Consider the following 13,714-nt stretch of genomic DNA (forward strand, 5'->3'; position numbering starts at 1 on the left):
TGAACACGCTATATTTTTCCATCATTAGAATAGTGCATCATATAGATGTTTTTCCTACCAGTCCTCCAAAAGCAAAGGCCAACTCCAGAAGTCCCCTGGCCAACTGCTCACAGCTGGCATCTAGTACAGGAAGGCAATGTCGTTCGTCCCCACATGCAATGCCTTCATAAACCAGGGAAAGAAGTTTTGCGCCAACAGAATGATGCAGATCTGCAGACTAAAATAAAGTCAGCATTGATATGCCTAGCAAAGAAATGTTTTGTAGAAAAAACAATTTCATGATTTCTTTCCTTAATAAAAAATCTATATTAGCTATCACTGACAATATAAAATTGCTTTCCAAAGTACAAGTCTGGGAAAATTTTAATTCAGTTTTGCTTTCCATGCTATCTTGTTCCTTTATGTTGCCTGGACACAAAGGTAAGATAGCAGTTAGTCCCTAAAGTTCTTCAAAAGGCTTCTCTGGAAATATTCATGAGCCCTTTATTTTATTTTCATTTCAGATCTATTAATTTTTATATTTTCCTACATATTTACATTTCAAATAAACACCTAAGTACATGGAACAAGTATTTCTTTATTTCTATTTTCAGCATGCTTTATACATAAAGGACATTTAACAAAAAGAATAAATAAATAGACTGATTAGTATAACAATGATGAAAGAACTGTAAAAATGAATTGGTTGTAAAGGGTTTACCTGAGAAGGTAATACAACGTGCAAAAATCCAGCTTTATGAAGTTGTTTACATGCTGACACAAGAGACGCCAGCTTGGTCCTGTGCGAGTGAGTGTCAGGATTATACAGGTCTACTACACAGAGTTCTTCAATACTGCCCATGAGAGAAAACAGAAAGGAAACACTGGGTACCAATCTTGTTAAATTACGAGAACACACTGAAAAACTGAGTGTGTTCTATCATAAATGTATTCACTAATTAGTGAGTACTCAAATTCACTAATATGGTCCTGAAAAGCAAATCTAGGCTAGCATCAAACCAAGATTAAATGTGCTAATCTAGCCATGGAAATGAAATGTGGTACTCAATCCATCTGAAGCTTGGTACAGGAAAGGCATTTGTTAAATATGATTTTCAAACAATCTGATGAGATCGTTTGCATTAAACATCCCAATGATGATATCCTTTACTTAAAAAACAAGGCTTCATCTTGCAAGAACTACCTCAAAGGTATGAATCTTGTACAAGAAGTCAATAATAAAGGAGTATAGGGGACAACTAATATTGCATACTATGTGCTATAGTTAACAAGAAGACATCAACAGTACCACAGCAACAGCAGGAATAAATAATTGGGGGGAGAGGGGAGGTTTGGCTTTTCTGTTTGGTGTGGACATGTTTATCAGTTATTTTTCTCTTTGGAGCAATGAAAACTGCCTAAAATTCAGAGTGCTGATGATGTACAAAGTGAGGATGATGTGAGACATGGATTGTTGACTTTAGACATTATCCACGATGCCCAATGGATGGAGGTGGCTGAAGGGTACTTTAGTCCCTAAAGTTCTTCAGAAGGCTTCTCTGGAAATATGCACAAGCCCTTTATTTTATTTTCATTTCAGATCTATTCGTTTTTATATTTTCCTACATATTTACATTTCAAATAAACACCTAAGTACATGGAACAAGTATTTCTTTATTTCTATTTTCAGCATGCTTTATACATAAAGGACATTTAACAAAAAAAAATAAATAAATAGACTGATTAGCAGACCGGTTTGCTTCTGACCGAGAAACAGAAATGCAAACTAGTGCAAACATATGATGGAATATCGTGTGGCTACAGAAAGGAACAAAGTTGTGAGGCATGCAATGAGGTGAATGAACCTTGGGAACATTACATGGTGTAAAATAAATCATAAACAAAAGAACAAATATTGTATGGTTTCTTTAGAAAATACTTATAAGAAAACTGGGGCCTAGATTGTAAGCTCTTATTCCAGTCACATTTAGTCTAGAGCTGTAAATGTTACTTCTAGATATTGAGATGCTATGCTATACATATATAACCTGGTATTTCCCTTGAACTTTGGGTACCTCTGTGACACCTAAGACTCAGAGCTGGAGCTCTGCAGCTCTGAAAGCTCAGCATTGCTACATACAATAACTGTTAAACTGAAAAAGAGATCAGGCTTCAATCACAAAGCCGATCTAGTCGGCACTAAGGTAAATCAGAATACAGGGTAAAGGATGACACTGACTGTATTTCAGAACTTCACCTACTCTGAGACAAAGGAGAAAGATTTATTTTGTCCAAAACCTAAATGTTCTGTAGCACATATTCGAACTCAACCTGTCTGGCTAGATCATTTAAACAACCCAAACACATGGAGCCCAGAATGGGAATGAGGACTTGTAATTCTGTATAGATTGATGTAATGCCTGGATATATCCCAGAGTATGTAGAGCAGATAATTTTAAAGCACTGGGAAAATTTCTTGAGAATGTGAGAAAAAATATGGTACTGAACTTTACCACCAAGGAAACCCCTGATACGATCTCAAACATTAGGGACTCCCAAGTCAACAGGCCAAGCCCTTGATCCTTTTTTTTTTAAAATAATATTTTTACTGAGAAAAAAGAAAAAACACATACATCCCATACCCCTTACCCTTCCCTTTTGTTGACTACTAGTATTTCAATCAACCCGATTTCTAACTCTTATCCCCCCATTATTTATTTATTTGTTTGTTTGTTTATTTATTTTTTTAATTTATTGTTTTTACTCATGTGTCCATACTTTGGATTAAAGGAACATCACACGCAATTTTCACAATTACACGGTCACCTTGCTAAAGCTATATAGTTATACAATCGTGTTTAAGAATCAAATCTACAGGAATACAGTTCAACAGTTTCAGGTACTTCCCTCTAGCCCCTCCAATACACCACAAACTAAAAAGGGATATCTATATAATGCATAAGAATAAGCTCCGGGATAACTTTTCAACTCTGTTTGAAATCTCGCAGCCACTGAAATGTTATTTTGTCTCATTTCTTTCTTTCCCCTTTTGGTCAAGAAGGCTTTCTCAATTCCATGATGTCCCTATGTGGAGACTTCTCAGTGCCTTCATCAGGTTACTTAGTGCCCATTTGATGAAGCTCTTGGGAGTCCTGTCCCATGATGGCAGGGAGATTTATACCCCTGGGTGTCATGCTGCCTACAGGAGGGAGGGCAGTGAGTTCACCTGCCAAGTTGGCTTAGAGAGCGAGGCCACATCTAAGCAACAAGAGGTACTCTGGGGTGATTCTTAGGCATAATTATAAGTAGGCTTAGCCTATCCTTTGCAGGAATAAGTTTCATAGGGGAGAACCCCAAGGTTGAGGGCTCAGCTTACTGAATTAGTTGTCACCACTCAAGCCATTGATTTTGAGGCTTGCTCTTAAGAAACTTCTGTAGAGGAGAAGCTAGCCTACCTATTGTTATGCCTAAGAGTTATTTCCAGAAAACCCTCTTTTGTTGCTCAGATGTGGCCTCTCTCTCTTTCTTAGCCTAACTTTGAAAGGAAAATCATTACCCTCCCTCCTATGTGGGACATAACATCAAGGAGTGAACATCTCCCTGGCAACTGGGATATGATTCCCAGGGATGAGCCTGGCCCTGGCACCATGGGCTCGACAACATCTTCCTGACCAAAAAAAAAAAAAAAAAAAGGTAACAAAATAAGGCATAAGTGGCTAAAAGAGTTCAAAGAGTCGAGAGACTACTCTGAAGGCTACTCTTATGCAAACTTCAGGTAGATACTGTTAATTGCCATGGTTTGCTAAACCCCAACCAACACCATTCCTATTAACCCTAAAGAACAGCTACAGTTCTACCCGAGATTCTACAGAAGTTTCACGCACTAAGATTACTTTCTTAGAAACCTACAACCTCCAGTTGGTTCCTAGTCCAGATAACCCAGAGGGGCCAGTCTCTTCAAGAACATCAATTAGTTCTATCCTCTTACACCATACTGTCGAAACCTCTTCCCGTGGGAGAAAGTTAGAATGGGCATAGCCCAAATACCCCTAAATACTGGGGGAAGGATCAAGGGAGAAGGAAGATTTATAATAGAGATGATAGGATTTACAAATAAATATGACTGCTGAATCATTATAATGATATTTCTTTTAGTCTCCAGTGTTTTTGGAATAGCTAGAAGTAAAAAGTTAAAATCATGGAACAGTATCCCATACTATACTTTGAAATCAGTTATATAACTACTCATTACAACGCACTTTGAAAACTATTGCTTCTTTGTATATACGTTATATTTCACAATAAAAAAAATGTTTAAAAAAAAAAAAAACAGGGCTCCATTAGTCCATCAGGTCCAGCTACAGAGGCAAGGGAAGCACACTCGTCTTAAAAACTATAAGCTGACCAAACGTTCCAGAAAGAATTAGTACCAATTCTCTTCAAACTCTTCAAAAAAATCGAAGTGGAGGGAAAACTACCTAATTCATTCTATGAAGCCAACATCACCCTCATACCAAAACCAGGCAAAGATATTACAAAAAAAGAAAACTACAGACCAATCTCTCTAATGAATACAGATGCAAAAATCCTCAATAAAATTCTAGCAAATCGTATCCAACAACACATTAAAAGAATTATACATCATGACCAAGTAGGATTCATCCCAGGTATGCAAGGATGGTTCAACATAAGAAAATCAATTAATGTAATACACCATATCAACAAATCAAAGCAGAAAAATCACATGATAATCTCAATTGATGCAGAGAAGGCATTCGACAAGATTCAACATCCTTTCCTGTTGAAAACACTTCAAAAGATAGGAATACAAGGGAACTTCCTTAAAATGATAGAGGGAATATATGAAAAACCCACAGCTAATATCATCCTCAATGGGGAAAAATTGAAAACTTTCCCCCTAAGATCAGGAACAAGACAAGGATGTCCACTATCACCACTATTATTCAACATTGTGTTGGAGGTTCTAGCCAGAGCAATTAGACAAGAAAAAGAAATACAAGGCATCAAAATTGGAAAGGAAGAAGTAAAACTATCACTGTTTGCAGACGATATGATACTATACATCGAAAACCCGGAAAAATCCACAACAAAACTACTAGAGCTAATAAATGAGTACAGCAAAGTAGCAGGTTACAAGATCAACATTCAAAAATCTGTAGCATTTCTATACACTAGTAATGAACAAGCTGAGGGGGAAATCAAGAAACGAATCCCATTTACAATTGCAACTAAAAGAATAAAATACCTAGGAATAAATTTAACTAAAGAGACAAAAAACCTATATAAAGAAAACTACAAAAAACTGCTAAAAGAAATCACAGAAGACCTAAATAGATGGAAGGGCATACCGTGTTCATGGATTGGAAGACTAAATATAGTTAAGATGTCAATCCTACCTAAATTGATTTACAGATTCAATGCAATACCAATCAAAATCCCAACAACTTATTTTTCAGAAATAGAAAAACCAATAAGCAAATTTATCTGGAAGGGCAGGGTGCCCCGAATTGCTAAAAACATCTTGAGGAAAAAAAACGAAGCTGGAGGTCTCGCGCTGCCTGACTTTAAGGCATATTATGAAGCCACAGTGGTCAAAACAGCATGGTATTGGCATAAAGATAGATATATCGACCAATGGAATCGAATAGAGTGCTCAGATATAGACCCTCTCATCTATGGACATTTGATCTTTGATAAGGCAGTCAAGCCAACTCACCTGGGACAGAGCAGTCTCTTCAATAAATGGTGCCTAGAGAACTGGATATCCATATGCAAAAGAATGAAAGAAGACCCATCTCTCACACCCTATACAAAAGTTAACTCAAAATGGATCAAAGATCTAAACATTAGGTCTAAGACCATAAAACAGTTAGAGGAAAATGTTGGGAGATATCTTATGGATCTTACAATTGGAGGTGGTTTTATGGACCTTAAACCTAAAGCAAGAGCACTGAAGAAGGAAATAAATAAATGGGAACTCCTCAAAATTAAACACTTTTGTGCATCAAAGAACTTCATCAAGAAAGTAGAAAGACAGCCTTCACAATGGGAGACAATATTTGGAAATGATATATCAGATAAAGGTCTAGTATCCAGAATTTATAAAGAGATTGTTCATCTCAACAACAAAAAGACAGCCAACCCAATTACAAAATGGGAAAAAGACTTGAACAGACACCTCTCAGAAGAGGAAATACGGATGGCCAAGAGGCACATGAAGAGATGCTCAATGTCCCTGGCCATTAGAGAAATGCAAATCAAAACCACAATGAGATATCATCTCACACCCACCAGAATGGCCATTATCAACAAAACAGAAAATGACAAGTGCTGGAGAGGATGCGGAGAAAGAGGCACACTTATCCACTGTTGGTGGGAATGTCAAAGGGTGCAACCACTGTGGAAGGCAGTGTGGCGGTTCCTCAAAAAGCTGAATATAGAATTGCCATACGACCCAGCAATACCATTGCTAGGTATCTACTCAAAGGACTTAAGGGCAAAGACACAAACGGACATTTGCACACCAATGTTTATAGCAGCATTATTTACAACTGCAAAGAGATGGAAACAGCCAAAATCTCCATCAACAGAAGAGTGGCTAAACAAACTGTGGTATATACATACGATGGAATATTATGCAGCTTTAAGACAAGATAAACTTATGAACCATGTAATAACATGGATGGACCTAGAGAATATTATGCTGAGTGAATCCAGCCAAAAACTAAAGGACAAATACTGTATGGTCCCACTGATGTGAACGGACATTCGAGAATAAACTTGAAATATGTCATTGGTAATAGAGTTCAGCAGGAGTTAGAAACAGGGTAAGACAATGGGTAATTGAAGCTGAAGGGATACAGACTGTGCAACAGAACTAGATATAAAAACTCAAAAATGGACAGCACAATAATACCTAATTGTAAAGTAATCATGTTAAAACACTGAATGAAGCTGCATCTGAGCTATAGGTTTTTGTTTTGTTTTGTTTTGTTTTGTTTTGATTTTACTATTATTACTTTTATTTTTTTCTCTATATTAACATTCTATATCTTTTTCGGTTATGTTGCTAGTTCTTCTAAACCAATGCAAATGTACTAAGAAATGATGATCATGCATCTATGTGATGATGTTAAGAATTAATGATTGCATGTGTAGAATGGTATGATCTCTAAATGTTGGGTTAATTTCTTTTTTTCCGTTAATTAAAAAAAAAAAAAAAAAAAGAGAAGGGATAATTGGAGATGAAGGGATACAGACTGTACAACGGGACTGGATATAAAAACTCAGAAATGGACAGCACAATACTACCCAATTGTAATGCAATTATGTTAAAACACTGAATGAAGCTGCATGTGAGGTATAGGTTTTTTGTTTTTGTTTTTTTTGTTTTTTTTTCTTTCTATTATTGTTTTAATTCTTATTCTGCTGTCTTTTTATTTCTTTTTCTAAATCGATACAAATGTACTAAGAAATGATGAATATGCAACTATGTGATGTTATTAAGAATTACTGATTGTACATGTAAAAAAAAAAAAAAAAAAAAAAAAAAAAAAACTATAAGCTGGGAGTCCCTGCCTACCTCTGTATGGTTATCTTCTCCTTCAGGTGCATCTCGAGGCTGCCCCTGTGTGGGGACCTCCCCAGTGCCTTCATCAGGTTCACGCAAACACTGGGAAGGTGGCCCATGACCTGGACATCACCCACGTCGAAGCCTATGCTTGACGGCTCACACAGCGTCTTCACCAAGAGCTTCATCAAATGGGCACTAAGTAAGTCCTTCTCAAGGAGCTGCAGAGGACGGTTTGAGTCAAACACATTTCATTAGTCAATATTCATATTTTCACTAGAATTTGAAGTTCATGAGGTTGTGAATTTAGGCTTTGAAGGCCATACTGATTCTGTTTCAACTATATAACTAGTTTCATAGCATGAAAGTAGGCAGAATCAATAGTAAACAAATGGGCATAGCTGTGTTCCAATAAAATGCTATTTACTAAAGCAGACAGCAGGTGAGGTTTAGCTTATCCACGGTATTCAGTTCCTAATTTAACGTACTGTTCTATCCCCAGGACAGAGAACTGCACCTGATATACCAGGTGCTTAGTATAGACAAACTAGATGGATTGAATGCAGTTTATGATAAGCCTTATAGATACATTTATAAATATTTGCAAAAGCACATGTTTGCTTATAAACTGCAGCAAACAAAACATTTGAAAATATTTTGTATTTTATTTACACATAAAAATCTAAAGGTCATGAAAAGTTTTATTATTTTCAAGAACAGTTAACTACTACGGCAACAGGAAGTTCTAGGAAAAGTCACAACCCCTTCTAACAAGAACTTTATACATATTATTACAGCATCAAATATTAACCTTACATTAACAGAGCAGCTGAAGTGACCCTACCTTGCAGACTTCAGGGGAGACAGTAAGTAGTGTGGTGGTGAATTCCATGATCCGGACCACAACTGTGCATTTGCTGTAACTATACGCTTCTCTCTCTCGTGGGCTGAGGGTGTGACCTGTGGCCCCAGAACCAAAGCACTTTTCTGCTGCTGTAACATCATGCATTGCAATGTTTTCTAAAAAGAAAGCAACTGCTTTCAAAAGTGAAGACTGCGCTGCCGTACCTAGAAATAATTGCATCAAAATATTATTATATAGTTGATTTTTTACATAGAACTAACTTCATGAAGAGTAATATGAAACTCCTTCTAATTATAGGTAGGATAAACTTCAGGTAAAATTTTAAATTCTGCAAAAAAATTAAGTTCAATAAAAAGCTGTCGGGCGGGCCGCGGTGGCTCAGCGGGCAAAGTGCTTGCCTGCTATGCCGGAGGACCTCGGTTTGATTCCCGGCCCCAGCCCATGTAACAAAAACGGAGAAACAGAATACAATAAAACAAGAAAATGTTTAAAAATGTTTCCCTTCCTTCCTTCTATCCTTCCTTCCTTCTCTCTGTCTTTCCTTTAAAAAAAAAAAAAAAAAAAAGCTGTCTAAAATGGCAGGTATTTCTTCTAATTTCAAAATTAATACCACCCAAATATAATTCAATTTTATACTCATATAATAAGAACACATCTATGGAAGATCAGGCTTTGATTCTCATAGACTACTTGTGATATGGTAATGCATATCAAAAATTTTTAAAAATGTGCAGGCCAATTCCTAACAAGTGATAAAATGCGCATATGCTTTGTTACAGAAATTTTATCCTAATGAAACAACGGTAAAACTGCAAAGACGTGTTTGCAAGAATGTCCATTTCAGCACAGCTTTTTTTCTTTTTTTCACTTGGGCAGGGTCCAGGAACCAAATCCTGGTCTCTGGCATGGCAGGTGAGTAATGTGCCACTGAGCCACTGTTGTACCGCCCCATTTCAGCACTGCTTTTAATAATAAAAAAATAGAAACAACATAAATGTCCTTCAAAGGGGCAATGGATAGACAAATAATGGCAGTGGTCTTCACACCAGCGTGCATCGGCCCTAGTAGTTTTATGGAATCTATTTTCAGATCATGCCCAAGTGGATTTTTTCATAAAACGCACCTGACTGAAACATGATCATACTGGTTCTCCTTTCTCATCACTACCCCTATGGTCACCCTTCTCCCACTTAACCAGAGAAAGACACACACACCCTTCACCCTCCCCAATCGTGCTGTAGTTTATTATCTCAAGTCCCAAACAAAGGGACAATTTAAAATACTGGTGTACATCCTGAAAGAATGAATAAAGCTAATAACCAAGGAATTAGTTAGTAAATCTGATGGTTTACAAATCTTCATTTTCAATAAATTTAAAGAGAATTAATCAAACTGTCAACTAACAATCATTAAAATAATTTTTATGACATCACTATTTCTTAGCATACAACTCAGAAGATATTCAAACAATTAAGGCAATATGTTAAGAACTCCATTCTCAAATACGAAATATCCTTGAATCTAACAGTCAGACTGTAAGACACATAGTAACCACAGAAATGCTAAATGTGGAAAAATGTGCACATTTCAGGATAAAATATGGCACCATATTATATGAATGAATTTTCTTAGTAACATCTATACGAACAAAAATAGAATCGCAATCATATAGTTTTACTTTTTATATATAAAATTTATCAAATTTTTTATCTTATTCATGTTATTTTGTTAAGAATAAATGTAATGTGGTTTAATAACAAATGTTATAACTCAATACAAAAGAAATCTTTACACACACACACATCCTTTTGCTGCACACACAGAAAAAGGATGAGTAAAAAGCTCACTTTAGGATAAAATAATGCAGGAACAATAATGCAAGGAAATTTTCAAACTTCCCAACTACCAAAAAAATACTTAAAATATATTTTGTATTTTTAAGCTGCTGATGTTGTATTTAAACTACTATAGTATTTAGGTTCTAATGAATATATATTTTTCAAGTAATGTTAATAATTTTATTTTAAAATGTCAATGTTTACAACATACCAGAAATAACTTTCTCAGTTATTTAAAGCTATGAGGAAGATTTTGTGAACTTAAAGTGCAAAAGAAGATACATCAGAAAACTTCTGGGTCAGCGGGGCCAAGATGGCGGCTTAGTAAGGTACGTGCGTCTTAGTTCCTCCTCCAAAGCAACTACTAGGTGAACTGAAACAGTGCAAAACAGCTCCCGGGGCCACGAAAGGGAATGGACACACAGCGTACCCCAGTCTGGACTGGCTAGTCTGACTGCGAGACTCGGCTGCGGTGAGATCCCCGAGCGGCACGCGATTTCCCAAGCAGCGGCAGCTGTGGCGGCCGGAGCTCCTCCCTCCCTCCTTCCCGGGCCGGCTGAGAGTCTCGGAGAGGCAAGTTTCCCAAGCCGAGGCGGACGACGCCCCTCTTTTGCGAGCGGTTTCCTGGTCCGGCTACGAGTCTCAGATCAGAGGGCTACCCAAGCCGCGGTGACCCTCCCCCGTGGGCGGCTTCCTGGTCCGGTGGGGAATTCCACAGGCCGCGGCGGCTGGTGACCAACGCCCCTCCCGCGCGGGCGACTTCCTGGTCCGGTGGCGAATTCCCCGGGACCGCTGCGGCCGGCGACCAGCCACTGGGTCCCCTCAAGCCGCGGTGGCTGACACCCCCACCACGCGCGGCCCCCCGAACCAACGGTGAGTATTGGATCGGAAATCCCAAGGCCGCGGAGATAGGAGACCGGGGGGATTCCTTACAAACACGTGAGACAAACGTGTGCCACGAGCGCCACCTACTGGGCAGGATAAAAAAAACAGAACCCAGAGATTTCACAGAAAAATGTTTCAACCTTGTTGGGTCCGACACCCAGGGAAATCTGACTAAATGCCCAGACGCCAGCAGCAGAAGATAACGGTCCACGCTCAGAAGATTGAGAATATGGCCCAGTCAAAGGAACAAACCCATAGTTCAAATGAGATACAAGAGCTGAGACAACTAATGCTGAATATACGAACAGAAATGGAAAACCTCTTCAAAAATGAAATCGATAAATTGAGGGAGGACATGAAGAAGACATGGGCTGAACATAAAGAAGAAATAGAAAAACTGAAAAAACAAATCACAGAATTTATGGAAGTGAAGAATAAACTAGAAAACATGGAAAAAACAATGCATACCTACAATGATAGATTTAAAGAGACAGAAGATAGAATTAGTGATTTGGAGGATGGAACATCTGAATTCCAAAAAGAAACAGAAACTATCGGGAAAAGAATGGAAAAATTTGAACAGGGGATCAGGGAACTCAAGGACAATATGAACCGCACAAATATATGTGTTGTGGGTGTCCCAGAAGGAGAAGAGAAGGGAAAAGGAGGAGAAAAACTAATGGAAGAAATTATCACTGAAAATTTCCCAACTCTTATGAAAAACCTAAAATTACAGATCGAAGAAGTGCAGCGCACCCCAAAGAGATTAGACCCAAATAGGCGTTCTCCAAGACATTTACTAGTTAGAATGTCAGAGGTCAAAGAGAAAGAGAGGATCTTGAAAGCAGCAAGAGAAAAACAATCCATCACATACAAGAGAAACCCAATAAGACTATGTGTAGATTTCTCAGCAGAAACCATGGAAGCTAGAAGACAGTGGGATGATATATTTAAATTACTAACAGAGAAAAACTGCCAACCAAGACTCCTATATTCAGCAAAATTATCTTTCAAAAATGAGGGAGAAATTAAAACATTCTCAGACAAAAAGTCACTGAGAGAATTTGTGACCAAGAGACCAGCTCCGCAAGAAATACTAAAGGGAGTACTAGAGTCAGATACAAAAAGACAGAAGAGAGAAGAATGGAGAAGAGTATAGAAAGAAGGAAAATCAGATATGATACATATAATACAAAAGGCAAAATGGTAGAGGAAAATATTATCCAAACAGTAATAACACTAAATGTTAACGGACTGAATTCCCCAATCAAAAGACATAGACTGGCAGAATGGATTAAAAAACAGGATCCTCCCATATGCTGTCTACAGGAAACACATCTTAGACCCAAAGATAAACATAGGTTGAAAGTGAAAGGTTGGGAAAAGATATTTCATGCAAATAACAACCAGAAAAGAGCAGGAGTGGCTATACTAATATCCAACAAATTAGACTTCAAATGTAAAACAGTTAAAAGAGACAAAGAAGGACACTATATACTAATAAAAGGAACAATTCAACAAGAAGACATAACAATCATAAATATTTACGCCCTGAACCAGAATGCCCCAAAATACGTGAGGAATACACTGCAAACACTGAAAAGGGAAATCAACAACACACTCTTAAACAACAAGTGGGTCAAAGAAGAAACTGCAAGAGAAATTAGTAAATACCTCGAGGCGAATGAAAATGAAAACACAACATATCAAAACTTATGGGACGTAGCAAAGGCAGTGCTAAGAGGGAAATTTATTGCCCTAAATGCCTATGTCAGAAAAGAAGAAAAGGCAAAAATGCAGGAATTAACTGTCCACTTGGAAGAACTGGAGAAAGAACAGCAAACTAATCCCAAAGCAAGCAAAAGGAAAGAAATAACAAAGATTAGAGCAGAAATAAATGAAATTGAAAACATGAAAACAATAGAGAAAATCAATAAGACCAGAAGTTGGTTCTATGAGAAAATCAATAAGATTGATGGGCCCTTAGCAAGATTGAAAAAAAGAAAAAGAGAGAAGATGCAAATAAATAAGATCAAGAAATGGAAGAGGAAACATAACTACGGACCTCACAGAAATAAAGGAGGTAATAACAGGATACTATGAACAACTTTACGCTAATAAATACAACAATTTAGATGAAATGGACGGGTTCCTGGAAAGACATGAACAACCAACTTTGACTCAAGAAGACATAGATGACCTCAACAAACCAATCACAAGTAAAGAAATTGAATTAGTCATTCAAAAGCTTCCTAAAAAGAAAAGTCCAGGACCAGATGGCTTCACATGTGAATTCTACCAAACATTCCAGAAAGAATTAGTACCAATTCTCCTCAAACTCTTCAAAAAAATCGAAGTGGAGGGAAAACTACCCAATTCATTCTACAAAGCCAGTATCACCCTCATACCAAAACCAGGCAAAGATATTACAATAAAAGAAAACTACAGGCCAATCTCTCTAATGAATATAGATGCAAAAACCCTCAATAAAATTCTAGCAAATCGTATCCAACAACACATTAAAAGAATTATACATCATGACCAAGTAGGATTCAT

At 37.4% G+C, this 13,714-nt stretch overlaps 1 protein-coding gene across 3 annotated transcripts in view; it reads right to left on the reverse strand.

Moving 5' to 3' along the window:
* The window catches only part of PRKDC (protein kinase, DNA-activated, catalytic subunit), a 282,120-nt gene that overhangs the window by 142,477 nt on the left and 125,929 nt on the right, over positions 1-13,714 (reverse strand). For all 3 annotated transcript variants that reach the window (XM_077166734.1, XM_077166733.1, XM_077166735.1), the window contains 4 exons: positions 8,415-8,638; positions 7,583-7,791; positions 701-833; positions 59-217 (listed from right to left, as the gene is read on the reverse strand). In XM_077166734.1, the coding sequence (XP_077022849.1) occupies positions 59-217; positions 701-833; positions 7,583-7,791; positions 8,415-8,638 (725 nt within the window). The remainder of the gene's footprint in view (positions 1-58; positions 218-700; positions 834-7,582; positions 7,792-8,414; positions 8,639-13,714) is intronic.

The sequence above is a fragment of the Tamandua tetradactyla genome, chromosome 6 (assembly GCF_023851605.1).
Source record: "Tamandua tetradactyla isolate mTamTet1 chromosome 6, mTamTet1.pri, whole genome shotgun sequence".
Taxonomy (NCBI): Eukaryota; Metazoa; Chordata; class Mammalia; order Pilosa; family Myrmecophagidae; genus Tamandua; species Tamandua tetradactyla.